At 38.2% G+C, this 20059-nt stretch overlaps 1 protein-coding gene across 2 annotated transcripts in view; it reads right to left on the bottom strand.

The window, feature by feature from the left end:
• The window catches only part of pug (pug C-1-tetrahydrofolate synthase, cytoplasmic), a 75042-nt gene extending 55569 nt beyond the window's left edge, over positions 1-19473 (bottom strand). For both annotated transcript variants that reach the window (XM_068363553.1, XM_068363552.1), the window contains exons 1-10: positions 19379-19473; positions 15286-15336; positions 12032-12116; positions 11264-11377; positions 10923-11059; positions 9017-9112; positions 7665-7806; positions 3741-3852; positions 1305-1366; positions 843-1006 (exon numbers count right to left, since the gene is read on the bottom strand). In XM_068363553.1, the coding sequence (XP_068219654.1) occupies positions 843-1006; positions 1305-1366; positions 3741-3852; positions 7665-7806; positions 9017-9112; positions 10923-11059; positions 11264-11377; positions 12032-12116; positions 15286-15335 (962 nt within the window). In that variant the 5' untranslated portion in view covers position 15336; positions 19379-19473. The remainder of the gene's footprint in view (positions 1-842; positions 1007-1304; positions 1367-3740; positions 3853-7664; positions 7807-9016; positions 9113-10922; positions 11060-11263; positions 11378-12031; positions 12117-15285; positions 15337-19378) is intronic.
• Between the last annotated feature and the right edge of the window lie 586 nt (positions 19474-20059).

Genomic DNA, 20059 nt, shown 5'->3' with positions numbered 1-20059 from the left:
GCTCTGGGTGATAGGAGGATTAGATGTGAGAGAGGCAAGAGAGCGTGCTAGAAATAGGGAATGAATGGAGAGCGATTGTGACGCAGTTCCAGTAGGCCCTGCTGCTATCCTCCGGTGCCTTAGATGACCGCGGAGGTAGCAGCAGTAGGGGATTCAGCATTATGAAGCTTCGTCTGTGGTGGAAATGTGGGGAGGTTGGGCTGTGGCACCCTAGCAGTACCAGCTGAACTCGGTTGAGTCCCTGGTTAGGCTGAAGGAACGTAGAGAGTAGAGGTCCCCCTTTTTTGTTTTGTTTCATTGTTGGTGTCGGCTACCCCCCAAAATTGGGGGAAGTGCCTGGGTATATGTTATGTATGTAAGATCCCTGACAAGAAGAATGTTTGTTTCTTCATTATTCTACCCTTTATATGTATGGGGAGCTTAATATTTGTAAGAAAAGATATCAGCATATAATTGGGATTGGTATAAATTTTATGATGACTTTACTTCAACTCGCATTTTAAAACTTATTTTAGGTAAAGTGGATATTTTTTCACCAAATTAATAGTTTTTTTTTATATAATCGTTCTGTTCCCAAAGAACCACATAGATACGACGCAAAATAAGTGAGCTACAAAGGACAAAATATAAACTTCTTGTGATGAGTAACGGAATATATTTTGATGACAACGGGTGATCACCCGGTCAGCGGGGAGGAGAGGAAGCCCTAAACCAACAGCCAATAAGTGACAACCTTTCAAACTGTGGCTCGGCTCCAGTTGCCAGTCAGGATTAAACAGACTGTAGATTCAATACTCATACAGAACTTTGGAAGATTTTCCTAAGAAAAATAATGGATTTACCTTGGAACATTCTCCAGCATGTCTAAAGTCAAGTATCTTATGTTCCAATCCGAAACACGCATATGAGTAGCAGCTTTCTGTGCTGATATAACAGTATTCTGCATTAACATGGCCACAGTCATAGGTCCTACACCACCAGGAACAGGAGTTATTACTGATGCAACCTGCAATGTTACAAACCTCAGTTAATGCAAAAGCACTTGATTTCGGAGAATTTCTACAAATTAATTTATTAGATTCTTTACATAAATCTCTCCCAAATAGTGTAATTATAAAAATGTAAAATAGATGAATTAGCAATATGACTGAAATTTATATAAACCTGTGGTGCTGCATTATATTCCATATCACCAACCTGACAATTATTACACTCCATACATTAACTATTCTCAAATACAGTAGCGTAATCATAAAAATCTACTGAAGCTAAATTAGCAATCTTTATGACAAATTTATACGTACCTTTGCTGCTTCAGCATATTCCACATCACCAACCAAACGTGATCCAGATTTCTTAGTGGCATCTGTAAATAAAAAGAATTAAAATAAACATTTCTTTCCTGACAAAATTTGTTTTGTCTTGGATCTGATTTTTTCATTAAAAAGACCACAAGTTTTTACAGTAGTTTATATTTTTCCTAAATACATAACTCGAAGTTCTTTAAAAATGAGTACATATTTGGAAAGAACAGGAACAGCCACTGTATCTTTATCAAAGTAGATGTGGTACAGTAATTAGTAGTATTAGCTAAGGGAAACCCGCCTGCCCAAGCCTAACACTTCTATTTTGACTTTTAGCCTTGGGACTGGGGTGGTTGAAACAGGAATTGTTTCCTATGGCTAGGAAAGATAAAACTTTCTTTAATAATTTATGATTTGTTCCTAAAGTAAATAGAAACCGTCGCCGTTTAAATAGGACCCATCCTTTGGTGGAAGGGTCCCTCGCACTAGACTGAAAGGTTCTTTCTTCCCATCATGACATACTTCCTGATCCTGAAAGGGAGCAAAGACAAATACTCCAAACACAACCCATTCTCTCTTTCTCACTCACATACTTCCTGATCCTGAAAGGGAGCAAAAACAACAACTCCAAACACTCACTCACTCACTATGTGTGTGAAGAGTTTTTCTAGTCCTGGCATAGTGTGCTAGAAGGCGCACAGTCATCTTAACTGGCCAGCATCAGTCGTCCGACCACAAGGTAATAGCAGTAGATGCTTTATCCCCTCAAGGAAACAAGAAAAGGTAGATGGGACGTCATTCCAACTTCATGAGATTTAGCCTGCTCATATTACTTTATAAGAGATACTAAATTGTCCAATATGACTACATGTACTAAGCATAGCTAGGCTACAGGACACAAAGGAGATCCAGGGGGTCTGTAGGGCATCATATAAGTAAAGGTGAAGATAGTAAAACTCTCAGAAACTATCTTCTGTTCAACGCACAGTGATACACAATATAAAGGAGGAGGATACTGACAGGGATAGACTCAACATGTTTCCTTAAGATGGCAGATACCCACACTGTCCTTGGGTGCCTTTGATGTCAGAAAGCTCAAAAAGTTAGAAAGGACAGTGATTGGGTATTTCCATTCTGACTTTATCATTATTATTATTACCCAGCCAAGCTATAACCCTAGTTGGAAAAGCAAGATGCTATTAACGCAAGGGGTCCAACAGGGGAAAAATAGCAGTGAGGAAAAGAAACAAAGAAAAACTACAGTACAAGAGAAGTAATAAACTAAATAAAATATCTTAAGAGTAGTTACAATAACAAGAGGAGAGAGAGGAGATAGAATAGTGTGCCTAGGTGTACCCTCAAGAAAGAGAATTCTAATGCAAGATAGTCAAAGACCATGGTACAGAGGCTATGGCATTACCCAAAACTTGAGAACAATGTTTTGATTTTGAAGTGTCCTCCTCCTAGAAGAGCTGCTTACCATAGCTATGGTCTCTCTTCTAACCTTACCAAGGGGAAACTAGCAACTGAATAATTACAGTACAGTCGTTAACCTTTTGAGCGAAGACGACTTGTCTGGAAATCTCGAACATCGTCAGCTGTATGAAAACAGAGGAGAATAAGGAAAGAAAAGGCCAGAATATTCGGTGCGTGTGTGTGTGTAGGCAAAGACAAAATGAGCCGTAACCAGAAAGAGGGATCTAATGTACTGTCTGACCAGTCATAGGACCCCAATAACACACTAGCAGTAGTATTCAGACGAGTGGCTAGTGCTCTGACCTACCTACTACTAATGCTACTCATTCTAGCAGACTCCGACATTCATATGAGGGATATTGAATTCTGCTATGTAGTACAGCCAGGCCAGCCCTTCTGGTCCCTAAGGCTTCTCTAGAGTCAAAAGTCTAAAGGAGGGAGAGACTCGAACAGGAACTGGGTTTTTGTTTCATATTGTTTCTTTATTAGGAGGGAGTAGGACCCCCATAAGTCTGTAATTGACATTGAGGGAGCCTGCACAACTTCTATCACCTGCCAAAGCAGAGAAGAGCCTTTCATCATAGACTTAAAATCTCCTATCTAGGTTGCAGGAGGTAAATTTGCCCAAACCCGAGGAAAAGAACCGATCGACTGAAGGACCAAGTTACTGGCCCCCCGAAGAGAATAGATACAAACTTTACCGAGGCAGATCATTACAAATACAAGATAATAAACTCGACCAAATTATATATAATTCAATAACATGCATAAAGGTACAAACAATTTAAAATATAAGAGAGAGAGAAGAGAGAGAGAAGAGGAGAGAGAGAGAGAGAGAGAGAGAGAGAGAGAGAGAGAGAGGAGAGAGAGAGAGAGAGAGAGAGAGAGAGAGAGAGAGAGAGAGAGAGAGAGAGAGAGACCTGATTTACAAATTCTTTGAAACTGGGAGAAAAAACTTACCCGGAACAGAATTAATTCCACAGTCAATGACCACAGCACCAGGTTTTACCCAAGATCCTTTGACAAATTCTGGACTGCCAATGCCAACTACCAGGATGTCTGCTGATCGCACCTAGAAAATCAAAATAGTTTTTGATAAAAACCAAATATTCAAAGATTTGTTAGTTTTGTCCTATCACTTGGTCTCAAGAATTATACATTAGAAAAATGAAATTTTGATATAATTTACTTCATTATGCTACTTTCTTGCACACAGGTTCAACCAGTTTCTTTGCCACAGCCTATCACTTCACTAGTCTATCATTAGAGAATTAAGATAAATTGTCATTTTGCTTCATTCCAACTGTCTTTCCTCCCTATCATGTTAATGTTAGGCATGTCACTATTGGTTTGGGGAACACTATACATTGAAGTTGAACTAATCCAAAATGCTCCTTTGACATCAGTAACTAGTGAGAAAGCGGTGGGAGAGGGGTAATTGGTAATTACGTTTACTTCAATGAATCTTACCCAAATTCACCTTCCTGAATCCCACACTCTAAAGATGGAGGGAAGTGAGGGAAAGTTCCTAAAGAAATTATCTAAAACTGAATCCCTTTACAAACCAAACGACACACCTCGCCTTGAAGTTTAAATCAATAATCCATGGATTTACAGTCTGATATTTTAGTTACTTTCAGAATACAATCACTCCTAGCAAACATCACATAGGGGATTCATATAATCTATTTCCCCTGCACATAACACACATGGCCCATGAAAGTTGCTATAAGGACGATCTTCAAGACTATACAACTTCTCATAAACACCGATTCTGAAAAGCGGATTAATGATTTCACCCAAAGTACGTACCAAGAAAGGTCAGTAACAGACTTCCAACTGTCGCAGCGATTTAAAGCTAAGAGGCTACATTTATGCTAACATACCTCACAGAAGCACTAGTGGGAACAAGGTGTAACCATACATTGTTGCCATAACCATAAGAATTTTCTTATACTAGTATACGCAACCCGTCAAAAACAACGGCTAAGTCTGTGGATAGATAGATATGCCTGCGCACAGACAACCTCTCCCACCCCCTTCCCTTCCTAGCTATAACTTGGCAGTTTGGAAATTTGTAGGAGATTGTAGTTTCTCAGTGTACTTCTTGTGATACCTTCTGTCAACAGCATGACAGGATATATAACCAGAAACTTGCTCTTTATTACATAGGGGATATGGTTGTAACAATCTTTTACACCCTTCAATATACACTACAGTGTACTATACCATTCAAGAATGAAGTCTTGTAAAGTAATAAAACTGGGTTATAAGTGAGAATATAAAAGAAACAAGTATACAGTACCTTAATTATTTAAGTAGGCTATTAGGCTATCACTAGCTATTCTAATTGTAAACCCTGTATATTAACATAATACTTCTTCCCTGTCTTTTATGAATTTATTAAATTTCAACTAGAAAAAAAATATATTAGAGCTATCTAATTCATGAAATTATTCATACGTCAAGAGTTTTAACTATAACTAAACTCCCCTCCTTTCAAGGAAGAAATAAACAAATAAACCTTTTCTTACATATTGAATATAGAGATTTTGTTAAGTAATACACTTTTAACATCTATGATTTACGTTAAAATGGGGGGTTTTAAGTGTGTACTTGATAAAAGAGAAGGAAAAAATATTTTGAACTATTGAATACTGAAAATATGAGAGAATAGCTGGGAGATGCACAATGGGTGGAGGGGCCAGTAATAGAGACCAGGAATATAGATGTGGAGAGGACACTGGGTAAAACGAAAATGGTAAAGCACCAAGTCCATCAGTGTCAAATTGAAATGGTCAAGATACTACCTATAGAGGGGGAAGAATGGATATTGGATTAATTAAGAGCAATATGGGAAGAGGAAATAATGCATAATGACTGGGAAGAGTCTAATGGTCTATATTTAAGCAGAAAGGCGATGTTATGAACTGTGGTAAGTACAGGGAAATTAAATTAAAAGAGCACAGCTTGAAGGTTTGAAGGAAAATTAACAAGAGCACGGTTTGAAAGTTAGAATGAAAATTAACAAGAGCATGGTTTGAAAGTTAGAATGGAAACTAACAGAGCATGGTTTGAAAGTTTGAATGAAAACTAACAGAGCATGGTTTGAAAGTTTGAATGAAAACTAACAGAGCATGGTTTGAAAGTTTGAATGAAAACTAACAGAGCATGGTTTGAAAGTTAGAATGAAAATTAACAAGAGCATGGTTTGAAAGTTAGAATGAAAATTAACAAGAGCATGGTTTGAAAGTTAGAATGGAAACTAACAGATCATGGTTTGAAAGTTTGAATGAAAATTAACAGAGCATGGTATGAAAGTTTGAATGAAAATTAACTGAGCATGGTTTGAAAGTTTGAATGAAAATTAACAGAGCATGGTTTGAAAGTTTGAATGAAAATTAACAGAGCATGGTTTGAAAGTTTGAATGAAAATTAACAGAGCATGGTTTGAAAGTTTGAATGAAAATTAAGAGCATGGTTTGAAAGTTTGAATGAAAATTAACAGAGCACGATTTGAAAGTTTGAATGAATATTAAGAGCATGGTTTGAAAGTTTGAATGAAAATTAACAGAGCATGGTTTGAAAGTTTGAATGAAAATTAAGAGCATGGTTTGAAAGTTTGAATGAAAATTAAGAGCATGGTTTGAAAGTTTGAATGAAAATTAAGAGCATGGTTTGAAAGGTTTTGAGAGGATACTTGATTTGAGATATTGTAAAGATTGGGGAACAGCAATACAGAGTAAAGTGGGGGAGAGGGACTGTGGAAGCCATCTTTATAGTAAAACAGCTACAGGAAACGAGGCCTTTGTAGATCTATAGAATGCTTACGATAGAATACCAAAAGAAGTGACGTTTTGGCCCTTGAGGAACAGGAAGTCCCAGCGATGTTGGTTAGAATGGTAAGAGTGATGTACAAAAGAACAAGGACCAAAGTAATGAAAATTGTAGGGGGAACAGAAACCTTTGAAGTTAGTATTGGATTATGCCACGGGTCAGCATTAAGCCCATTTCTATTTATGTTGGTCATGGATGTATTAAGTGATCAGAAATGAAAAGTTGGGAGAAATGTTATATGCGGATGATTTTGGGATTACTGCTGAAAAAGAGGAAGACTTTCATAAAAAAGTTGTACAGTGGAAAGATACTTTGGAGAGGGGTGGCTTGAGAGTAAATGTGGATAAGACTGAAGCTATGGTGAGTAGTAAGGAAAATAGGGACAGCATAGCCATACATGAAAGTAGAGGCTCAGTTATAAAAAAGGTGGAACAGTTTAGATACATTGGATCTACTATAAGGCAGGAGGGAGGATGTGATGCTGAAGTTTAAAATAGTTATAAAGCAGCCTGGGTAAAATGAAGGGAAGAAGCAGGAGTGGTATGTGATAAGAAAATGCCAATCAAGCTAAAAGTTAAGATCTAAAGCCCATTAATAAGACCAGTGTTAATGTATGGATCAGAAACATGGACTCTAAAAATAAAAGATGGCATGGGAAAGTGTTGAGGATAGATGGTAGGGAGAGAGTGAGGAGGGCTTGGAAGGAATCTGTTAAGGGGAGAAGATTGAGAGGGAGGCAGAGAATTAAATGACAAGACGAGGTGAAGGATGATATGGAGATGAAGAGATTTGGTGGAAGAAGATGTCTTTGAATAGAAGGCATAGGAGAAGCCACATCAGGGAACTAACCCCTTAATGTAAGGATAACGGTGGGAAAGACGACGACTTAATAGAAAACAGATTTAGAAAAGAATGGGGTCTTAATTTATGTGTCATTATGGAAGATTATCATCAGTGTTCAAATCAAGCTACTAATATGAAAAGAAAAATTTTAAACATTGTGCATTGTATCAATTTCGGCTGAGGCACCACTTTGTTTATATTTACCGTTCCTTCTAAATCTGCTGTACGAGAGTGACAAGTTGTGACTGTTGCATGATGCCACTTCAATAACTCTCCCATTGGCGTACCAACAATTTTACTACGACCTACGACAACAGCTTTAGCCCCTTGGATCTTGGCACCAGACCTGAAAACATGATACAATAATACAGCACCCTGTACATTAAATGCTTATTCAATACCGAATCTCTAATAGACCGAATCTTGAATTCATAAACTGTACTATACTGAAAACCATTATTTCCAATCAGTGTTCTTAAGCTCAATAGAAAGAACCATAGTAATTAGCCTCTGATTCTAATTTTAGCCTCTGATTCTAATAAAAAGTACAACATTTTTAACATTTAAAACCGTACATCCAGTATTCAAATACTGAAGTTCTAATTAATATCTATATTCAATCCTGAACTAACACCTTATTTTGGGGGATTCGATAAACTAATCGTAAATATTTTGTACCTGAATAGTTAAGCATAAGAAAAAGAGAATTATTTCTAAATACCTGTACCAAAGTATTGAGGTATGTCTTCAATAATACCAAAATTCTAGATTACAATAACACCAACATAATTTATTGTACAAATGCATTAAATGTGCTCTTTGGTGTGTAATATATCAATGTATATAAAACTAAATAAATGTAAAGTTGAAATACAGGCCTTTGATATGAAATATATACTGTACGGTATTATAGTACTATACACAGAACATGACAAAGATGTTATTTCTTTCAATGCTGCTCATTAAAAACAAAGTATTTTTAAAGGGTTATTACTGTAAGTGTCATTTCCATACTGTACTTTCACATGGACTGTACAAAGTATCTTTTCTTATTTAAGAAGTGAAAATGAGTAAGGAAAATTAAAAACTGGATAACTAGGAGGGAGAGTTGATGGAAAATGGATGTAAAGGTAATAAACGAAAGCAATACAAATATAAGTCAAAGTTATTTTACAAAATCCTTTAGTACAGCCCATAATATACCATCAACACACACTATGTGATACAAAAAAAAGTTTTTTTTCAATGGTATTGAAAAAAAAAATAAATTTAATCAATACAAAATAGCACTTTACTAAACATTAATATGAAGTAATTTGTGAAAAGAGGCTCCAAAATGTTACGAGGGGAAGCTAATTACAAAAATGACAAAAAAAAAATGCTAGGAAAAAACAGCAATGAGTGTAACCTCAATAAATGAAGAATCAATTCATTCCACTTATATAAAACTACAATGAAAAAAAAATCTAGTTCATGAGTCTTCATGTAACCTGAACACACATCTACTAATTTGCAAAAAAATGCCCAAATAAGCCAAATCATTCATTTATCCTTACCTGCGTATAAGCTCCATACAACCATTGGGAGTACATGGAAGAAAACCTCCTCCAAGCATTCCATGAGACAGACGCCCAGCGCTTGCCGTGGTAAGACTGAAAATATTGATAACACTAAGACAACACAGAATAAACTTTTCAATTATGTTTCTCTAAAGGCACACTAAGGTTATCAAGATAAAAATTATCACCTGCTGCGACACTTCTTAGCACTAAATATGTACATAAAAATTTCCTACTAGAGTCCATAAATACCACTACTGTACTTGCACCCACACCTTTGAGGTATCAAATCTTTTAACAAAAGGGGTTACTGTACTATGAAAATTATCATTAGATACTTCACCAGAGACATCTTTTACCACATACTAGGGATTCTTTTCATGTCGAGATAATCGTACCTACTTTAACGCTGTTAAGGAAAATTCAAGTCACAGTGTTCAAGCCTACTACGACTGGCTCACTGCCACTCATAAGATATTCAACTGTAAATTAAAGCTTTAAAAGTTATTTGAAATTATGTATAAGAATCAAAATATATCTAACATGATAATATAGCAAAGAGGATTTTCATAAGAGCTAACTTCAGCATGTGAGCAATATAAGGAATCTACCTAACTCAATAGTTAACAAGAAACATTAGTGGTACATAAGTCTCACTTTAAACACCCATCTCATTGAAACTTTAAAAATATATCAAAAACTATCTTTACAGTAATTATTTTTCTGTTTCACAGGAATATATATAATGTTTTGTCAATAAAATAGCCAAACAAGACGTTGATCAAGATATAGGTATTAAAAACATGATGCAACCATTGAGTTTCTTTACTCTAAGTGAATATAAAATGCCACCACTCATAGATACAATGTTTATGAACACTTACTTCAGCGAGCAGACAGATACTAGGATACAGTCTGTCAACTCTGTCTTCTGCCTTTAAATCAGTGGTCTGATAAGAGCAGAAAATATTTTGGAAATGTGAGGGTTTGTGCAGATGGAGGATCTAAAATATGTAAGAATTCAAGGCCCAAAGAGAGGATCCTGACTTTGTAATGCCCTATGCATCATCAGAACCATTACATAGCGCTGCGATAGAACCAGAAGCAGCTTTAGATCACCATTATCAAAGATTTAATTGCTTCTGGCTTCAGTGGCATAATTGTCAGCATTCTGGCTATAAACAACCAACCTCGTCTTAACCGAATTTACAATTACTGTAAACTGAAAGTTAGTTTACTTTACATTTGGAACTTTTGGTCACCATCCATCTGAATGTTCTCCAATAAACAATCAGTAAGGCTTCACATTCTTTACAATGACTACCTAATTCACAATACTGTACAATGACTACCTAATTCACAATACTGTACAATGACTACCTAATTCACAATACTGTACAATGACTACCTAATTCACAATACTGTACTATGACTACCTAATTCACAATACTGTACAATGACTACCTAATTCACAATATTGTACAATGATTACCTAATTCACAATACTGCCTTCAGCATGAGATAAAAAGAATTTGGATCATAAACACTCAGAATAAATAAATATTTTTTTGTAAAGAACTTTATGCAGAATTATTTGTACTGTATTTCAGTTCATTTGCCTGTGAAATAGTCAAGATACTTGCTAAAAAACTGTTTTTGATCCTATCTTTTTAATTGATAACCAAAACTGGGGCAATAGAGGGGTGAAAAATTAATATACTATTAAGTAACCTCCTATGAAGATAATAAATTGCAGTCTTCCATAAGATTTTTTCTTTATAAATCACCATTTGCTACGTACTGTACTGTACAGTACTTCCAATTGTGTTATTAAAATCTTAGGCCAGAAAACCTAAAAAAAAAATACTGTCACAAATCAAAAATCATATAACACATAACTCACCCATCAACGTCTTTATCAGGCGAAACAGTATCAAGAACAAGATCTGAATCAATCTTGTTGTCAGAATCTAAGGGCATCTGAACAATCATCCCATGGATTTTTGGATCATCATTCAATTTCTTAACTTCTTGGACAAGCTGAAAACCAACGGTGAACATCAACACAAATATGCAACTTTTGAATTCTCCATTAACAAATTTATCCAAAAGTAAAATGGAAACTAATATATGTGATACTGTACTGTACGACTAAATAATCCACAACCTTTATCATAATGAAGAATAAACACTCCCAACACCTTTAAAACAACAAGGGAAAAGGAATCCGAGATCATACAGTACCTGCGACTGGGTAATAGTTCGAGGAAACTTTATATGCTGTGCCTTAATTCCAATTTCCTCAGCTGCCTTTATTTTCATCCGTATATATACATTGCTATCTTCACGCCCACCAACCTTAAAAAAAGGAAATAAAACTTGAAAGAGAAACATTCCACTTGCATGAAATTTCCAGTACCACCACAGTTACTCTATCTTTAGATAATTAATAAACCTTTTATGAGGAAATTAACACCATAACTATGGTGCTGTCTTCAATTGCATCCTATTAATGAACAGAATGAACTACATCTTTATCAAATGAACCCTACAATTTCTTATTGAAAAAGAAGGGAAATAAATACAAGTGCTGTAATACCCAAGCTAATGGTATTCATTTACATAACCCTTCAAAAGAACCCTGTCCAAAGGGATGCTAAAATTTACTGGTAATAACTATTTTTTCTGGATAATTTAACACATTCTGAAAATACTAATACTGTACAGTATGTGGAAATAAATAAAAACCTGAACAGCTGGGAATATGTCAAAAACAATGATACAAACCTAGAAAATTTCTCCATCAGTAATTTTAACAGGAACCAGGAACCCCAATTAATTTAATAACCCATCTTGAAAATAAATTTTAGTTTCATCCATATGAAGTTTGAAAATTCATATAGTATATATCTTATGATTTTCTTTAGGGAGTATTTTTGAAGGCAAACTGAAGCAGCAGCATAAGAAAAAAAATTTAAAAGCTCACTCACTGTAAAAATAAAAATACCATACCTGGACAATGGCCAGTCCTGGTGCAAATCCTGGAAATTCTTGTTTGAGAGCAGAAACCTGTTCTTTCAGCTTTTCACGTACATCTCTGAAAACCGCCAAAACCAATTGTGAACAACAACTTTTTGCACGATCATAAAAGGTAACTTGCATTATCTCAGAATATTAATTTGCTAAACTTTATAGATAGAAAATTTCTTCAATTAAATGATTCATCAAACAAGACAGGAGAGTACTGTATAAGAAAATATTATTGAGATTATAAATCCATAGTTATAGAAGTCAAATACCAACAATAATAATGTAAATGTTTGGGTAGTTTTGCTACATAAATAAAACTCTAAAAACATAAGAAAATATTTACAAAATGAATTTCTTCAAACTTTTGAACAGTATATTAAAAAAGTACCAAAAGAGCATTTTTTCTAATCAATATATCTCCAATACAATACACAGCCTGTACAAGATGCCCACCTCCATTTCAAACATTACATACAATCCCAATCCCAAAACTTCCAGTAATATTCAATTGCCTGTACTTAGAATATTCTCATATACTAACATCACAAAGAAAAAGAGCCCGACCAAACTTCAACACCTGGAAAATTAGTCCAAATATCTGAAACTAGACATAGCAGCTCATGCTAACCCAAGAAGTCTTCACACAATTCAACGAAATTCTCATAAACAGTCTTGTAAACTCTTGTTAAAAAGATCTGGCATAAATTTGAGACCTAAACAAATTTCCTTTAACATAATTATCATAACAGAAGTTTTCATAGCACCAATTACCTTGCCACCTTGTCTAGCTTTACTGATTTTTTGCTTAGCTGATACATAGTTGCATCACATGGCCTAAGGTAGCTTGACTGGAGTGTTTACATATTTCTCTGGGTGCCGCTTGATTATAAGGAGGAAGTGAAGAAAAATCCAAAAGGAACAATTAGGTACAGTATAAGGTCATTTCCCTATAAATCTAATAATCAGGTCTTCATAAAACATTGGTCCTTATCACTGTTCCAATTGGCCAGGGCACCAACCACCAGTTAAGATACTACCGCTAGAGAGTTATGGGGTCTTTTGACTGGCCAGACAGTACTACATTGGATCCTTCTCTCTGGTTACGGTTCATTTTCCCTTTGCCTACATATACACACTTAATAGTCTAGCTTATTCTTTACATATTCTCCTGTCCTCATACACCTGACAACACAGATTACCAAACAATTCTTCTTCACTCAAGGGGTTACTGCACTTTAATTGTTCAGTGGCCACTTTTCTCTTAGTAAGGGTAGAAGACTCTTTAGATTTGGTAAGCAGCTCTTCTAGGAGAAGGACACTCCAAAATCAAACCATTGTTCTCTAGTCTTGGGTAGTGACATAGCCTCATTACCATGGTCTTTCACTGCCTTGGGTTAGAGTTATCTTGCTTGAGGGTACACTCGAGCACACTATTCTATCTTCTTTCTCTTCCTCTTGTTTTGTTGAAGTTTTTATAGTTTATAGAGGAGATATTTATTTTAATGTTGTTACTCTTCTTAGCATATTTTATTTTCATTTTTTCCTTTCCTCACTGAGCTATTTTCCCTGTTGGAGCCCTTATGCTTATAGCATCTTGCTTTTCCAATTTGGGTTATAGCTTAGCTTATTAATAATAATAATAAAAAGACATTTTTGGTAGTTAAAACTTTTAAGATAGTAGTACACAATATGTCATTCCAGAACTAACAACTAACCATTTCACAAGAGTTATATCACACCAAGGAGCTTCAGCACTTTACTGGATCAGCAGATACTGAAAGAAAGGGTGGCACCCCCACTTTACACTCTGCAGCAGAGGAACTCCTCTTCCAACTGAGTACCATCCATATTCAAAGAAAACCAACTTCCTATACTCAATTTTTTTAAATGAGGCGCATTTGCACCAACTCGCAGCGGTACCCTTTTAGCTCAAAGTTTCCTGCTATCTGATTGGTTAGAATTATCTTCTCTAACCAATCAGCGAGCAGTAAACTTTCCCGAGCTAAAAGGGCACCCCTGCAAGTCGGTGCAAATCTACCTCACTAAAAAGAATTGACTATAGGTTCCCTTTGCCGTAGAGGTTGTAAGGCCTCACACAACGAAGGTAGAACAGCAGCAGACAAGGAAAAGATATGTTGAGAAACATCAGGTAGAACAGAGAACAGTCACAAATAAAGGTACAGTATCAGGAAACAATGCATATCTCTGGCATCTTTCATTAATATCCCTCGAACGCAACTGTCTGCCAGACCATTTATTCAAACAAAGAAAAGCCTAAAGATTAAAACAAACAGCCGAATTCACCAAGAAGTACATCTTTACTCTCCAGCAGCCAAAATCAAAGAAAAGGTTACACTACCTGAAGGGTGGGCATGGCCTACATACGAAGTCCGAACTTAAAGTACACTGTATTGTATTTGATACGTCCAAGAGAAAATCATGTTATGAACTATAATAAAGAAATCATGATAGTGAAAAAAAAGGTTGATAGATAGGCATAGCCTATGGTATTAACGTCCAGAGCCCTAGACCAGGCACTGAAACCAAGAAATCCAGTGGTCTGTGGTTTCTGAAGAGGATAGCTTTTTTACCCAAATTTGCCAACTGTGTTGTAGCCAGTACATAAAGCCTTCTAGAAGCTTTATGAACATTGCAGAGGCTGTCTTAGGAAAGAACACCTATGATTTGAAACTTCTGGAAGCATTGTAATCTTTATAGAGTTTGGCGGATATTGGAGAAAATAACATTAACTAGAGTGATTAGCATTTGACAGAAGGCATCTTTTTAAGTGTCACTATGATTGACAACACAAACAGTGGAGATCATGATAGACCATACTGAACCAATGGTATGAAACATGCTTAATCAAACTCTTTACAGGCTAGGCTAATCAAATACCGCTACAAGCACTGTGACTGGCTGGCTCATCAATTTTAGGCAGGTTACACGTAAATACAAAATACTCTCCTAAATTGGCGATGCAACATTTTTTCATGAAAGATATGTCAGTAGGAATGACGTTCTTACTCCTAATTATGCAGCGCCTCTTTAATAGGGTCTTTATTCTATGCGTCTTCCTTTGGAAATTTTTTAATAAACAAACCCAATTATATTTTCTGTACACTAAAATAGGTAAAGTTCATAGTGGGGCCACAATTTCTGCCCTGTCAAAGGAAAGAGTCCTGTATAGTATAAGAAAGTCTGTGGTTTACTAAACTATATAATTTAATACTTACTGAGCTACCTCCTTTCCTGATAGCACAGTAGCTTGGCCAGGAGCAGACATTCTGAAAAAAAAATTGAAGTACCTTTATTAATACTGTATTCAATTAATAGCTTCTACATGCACATCAGAAGAGCCCTAGAACAGCCAACCAATAATAAAAACCACCAACTAATTACTGTATTAAAATCATGTAAAAAATGTCTATAGGATACACGGCTCTCGACTTTGAACAATAAGATTCATAAAATTATCCTTCGATATATAAAAACTTTGTTGGATACATTAATATTCCTCCTAAAGATTGACCTCAATTAGGGAGAAAAATCCATTAATAAGTAAATGGATCAATATACAATACCCTATTATTTAATTAAAAACTCCTAAAATGAAAAATTTATAAGTAATTTGTATTTTCCCTAACTATACAAAGCTGAATTTCTTTACATAGTACAAGATTTAGCACAAACTGGCATAAAAGGCCATAAAAACTTTTGGCAAGGTGTCGACAACCTTCCTGGTAGATACTGGGGTAGCGGGGGAAGTTAGGCCGACCTACACACTCAGTGCTCCTGGCTAAGCCTGAGACAGGCCCTGCAATGACCGAGCCAGGGCAGGTGCTGAAATGACCATACCGGGAAAGGTCACGTAACGATCACGTCAAGACAGCCCCACAATGACCCTGCCCTGACAGGTCTGACAATGACCCCTCCCTGACAGGCCAGCCATGAGCACCGCCAGGACAGGACCCGCATGACTCCGCCGGGACAAGACCAGCATGACCCCGCCGGAACAAGACCAGCATGACCCCACCGGGACAGGAACCACAATGACCTTGCTGGGAGGGGCATGCAATGACCCTACCAGGACAGGAACCACAATGACCCCACCAGGACAGGCCCTGCAATGACCCCACAGGAACAGGCCCTGCAATGACCATGCCAGGACAGGCCCTGAAATGACCCAACAGGGATAAGGCCTACAATTACCATGCCGAGACGGGCCGTGCAATGACCCCGCGGGGGCGAGCCCTGCAATGACCCCACTGGGATGGGCCCTGCAATGACTCTGCCGCGACGGGGACTGCAAAGACCTTGCCGGGAAGGGGACAGCAAAGACCCTGCCGGGACGGGGCCTGCAATGACCACCCTGGGACGGGGCCAGCAATGACCACGCTGGGACGGGGCCAGCAATGACCACGCTGGGACGGGGCCAGCAATGACCACGCCGGGACGGGGCTGCAATGACCCCCAAGACAGGCCCTGCAATGCCCCCACTGAGACAGGCCCTGCAATGACCCCACGTGGACAGGCCCTGCAATGACCCCATGTGGACAGGCCCTGCAATGACCCCATGTGGACAGGCCCTGCAATGACCACACCGGGACAGGGCCCGCAATTACCGTGCCGTGACAGGCCCTGCAATGAGCCCACTCGTAAAAGCCCTGCAATGACCCCGCTGGAACATGCCCTGCAATTATCATGCCTGGACAAGACCTGAAATGACCTGGAAGGGACAACGCCTGCAATCACCATGACAGGAAAGGGCCTGCAATGACCCCTCCACAACAAACCCTGCAATGACCCGACCAGGACTGGCCCTGCAATGACTCCGCCATGATAGGCCCTGCAATGACCCCACCGGGCCAGGCCCTGCAATGACCCTGCCAGGACAGGGCCTGCAATGACCCTGCCAGGACAGGGCCTGCAATGACCCTGCCAGGACAGGGCCTGCAATGACCCTGCCAGGACAGGGCCTGCAATGACCCTGCCAGGACAGGGCCTGCAATGACCCTGCCAGGACAGGGCCTGCAATGACCCTGCCAGGACAGGGCCTGCAATGACCCTGCCAGGACAGGGCCTGCAATGACCCTGCCAGGACAGGCCCTGAAATGACCTAGAAAGGACAAGGCCTGCAATGACCCCACCAGGACAGGTCCTGCAATGACCCCACCAGGACAGGCCCTGCAAGGACCCCGCTGGAACAGGTTCTGCAATGATCCCACTGGAAAAGGCCCTGCAATGATCCCGCTGTCTGGAACAGGCCCCGAAATAACCCGGAAGGGTCAAAGCGTGCAATTACCGTGGCATTGCAGGCCCTGCAATGACTCTGCCGGGACAGGACCTCCAATGACCCCGCCAGGAGAGGCCCTGCAATTACCCCAACGGGCAGGCCCTGCAATGGCATGGCCTGCAATGACCCTGCCAGGACAGGCCCTGAAATGACCTGGAAAGGACAAGGCCTGCAATTACCATGTTGGGACAGGTCCTGTAATGACCCCACCAGGACAAGGCCTGCAATTACCATGTTGGGACAGGTCCTGCAATGACCCCACCAGGACAAGGCCTGCAATTACCATGTTGGGACAGGTCCTGCAATGACCCCACCAGGACATGCCCTGCAATGACCCCGCTGGAACAGGCTCTGCAATGATCCCACTGGGACAGGCCCTGCAATGATCCCGCTGTCTACAACAGGCCCTGAAATAACCAGGCAGGGTTAAGGCGTACAATTACCGTGGCATTACAGGCCCTGCAATGACTCCGCTGAGACAGGCCCTGCAATGACTCCGCTGAGACAGGCCCTGCAATGACCCCCACTGGGACTGGGCCTACAAAATCTCAATTTCCTACAGGGGTCCCCCATAATTATATTAATTGAGGACGGGTGGGAAAACCTAAACGAGTGGCTTGCATCTATTATCATTATCAGAAATGGATAAAATATGGTATAACCAGTTGGAAAAAAAATACATGGTTTGCGTATTTCGTTAGAAATGAAAGTATCTCACAATTGCCCTAAAATAAGTGTGTCATCTCTTGTAATGCAAACCTATTACAAAATCATGGTGACTCAATTCTTGTTTTTTATTAATCAATATCACAAATCATAAGAAATTGGATCCAAAGTATAACTAGGAATATCAACACATGTTTGAAACAGGCTTTCACTTTTTAAGTCATCGTTCCATCCCATGAATAAGCATCAAGTAATTAAGGATATGCAAGTGCCAAAGGTTTGCAAACATCAGCATGTACCCCATATATATGAATTCCTTCATGGATAATATTCAAGTATTTCGGCTAATTCATATAGAATTAGTTTCTCAATGATAATGCGTACTTGACATTCAACTTGACAACAAGGGTAAGACCCTTAAGATTACATAGATAAACAAAACCCCCTTTTAAGTATCAGATTCAAGATAGATTGATAAGCATCCTAACGTAATCTATATCTAGTTTTCATCAATAACAAAATCTAATATGACCAAGTTTGTAGAATATCACAAAAATAGTTTGATTAACCTCACTAAACATCTTTCCTCTTTCAACAAATAAGAAATCAAGCTCATTAGACTACATGAATGCCACTCTCACATGGCAACTGTCAGTGACCTTGAGTTTCTCTAAAACCTCATTCATGTCTAGCTCTTATCCCTCCCCGTTTCTATCTGTAGCCTGAAGACTACGGTAAGAAAGTCGCCAGAGCAGTTTGATTCCTACCAGAAGGCCAGTTTTGAAAACCTGTTTTATAAAAGAAAAAAAAAATGACGGGACTGACCACACAACAGGTTGATATTGGGAATATAAACCAGTTGTTCTGCAAGCAAATGTATCCAAGCCTACGTTTAAAATTATACCCGTTATTACGACTTTTACATAACATAATAAAATTTCAGCAGCAAATATATAAGTGAATATAGTATCAAGGACAAATGATGACTGCGTCTGCATATTGAATTACCCAATCAACGTTGTCGGTAGCGAACACGCCTTCATTATAACTAAGCTCATTGGTCGAGGTACGCGTGGCACCACCAACTCGTAATAATTGGCATTGTGCGTTCGTGCATTCACTTAGAACATATGCACTGCGGAACGTCGGCAGTTTAAATATCATAAAAGATGGGAAAATTATTCAGAAATCACCATAAATGTAAAGAAAAAAATCCCTGGGTTACGTCCAATGGGCCAACGAGGCGAAGTGTCTGGCATATAAGTTACTATATGATTTTGAAAGCCAAGACACTTACTCGTCTTTATACCATTGAGTAAGAAGATATACTTAAAGAGCAATGATACATCAAATGTTATTGAAATTACCTGTCAAACACAATCAGAGGCGACGATTCCGATACTTCGAACGGTAACACTACGACTGACCGGCTAACAAAACTGAGTGATAAGCTGTCGCTGTCAGGGTTGCCAGATGGGAAAAATCTCCTACGGCCAAATTATTTTCATATGACGGCCAAACCGGCCAAATCAACTATGGTTTACGGCCAAAATTCGGCCAAATATTATTTTTTTTTTATTACACTAACTACTATCATTAGCCTATTATTATTAGTAATGCAGATGTAAGTATGTAGTATAAAAGGCTATTAATTAGATATGCATGAGTAGCAGGCCTAAATCAGGTATTAATCCTTCACTTCTTTGCCATGAATTTACATTTATCTATTGTCATTACTCTCATGCAGTTAGTATCACATTGTATGCATTCAAACACACAAACAAGTATGAGCATAAATTAATTAAATGCATATGTGTATTTTTTTATGGGCATGTGAAAAGAGAGAGAGAGAGAGAGAGAGAGAGAGAGAGAGAGAGAGAGAGAGAGAGAGAGAGAGAGAGAGAGAGAGAGAGAGAGAGAGAGAGAGGAACTTTGCTGAAGTAGAAAAAGGTTTACTTAATGACATAATGGTAATCAATCACCAATCACAGCACTATTTTTTATAAAGTCTCCTTTTGGCTGTTTAAAACGTCAGGTTCAAATTCACA

The sequence above is a fragment of the Palaemon carinicauda genome, chromosome 40, assembly GCF_036898095.1.
Source record: "Palaemon carinicauda isolate YSFRI2023 chromosome 40, ASM3689809v2, whole genome shotgun sequence".
NCBI classification, from domain to species: Eukaryota; Metazoa; Arthropoda; class Malacostraca; order Decapoda; family Palaemonidae; genus Palaemon; species Palaemon carinicauda.
This window is presented reverse-complemented; position numbering and strand designations above follow the sequence as displayed.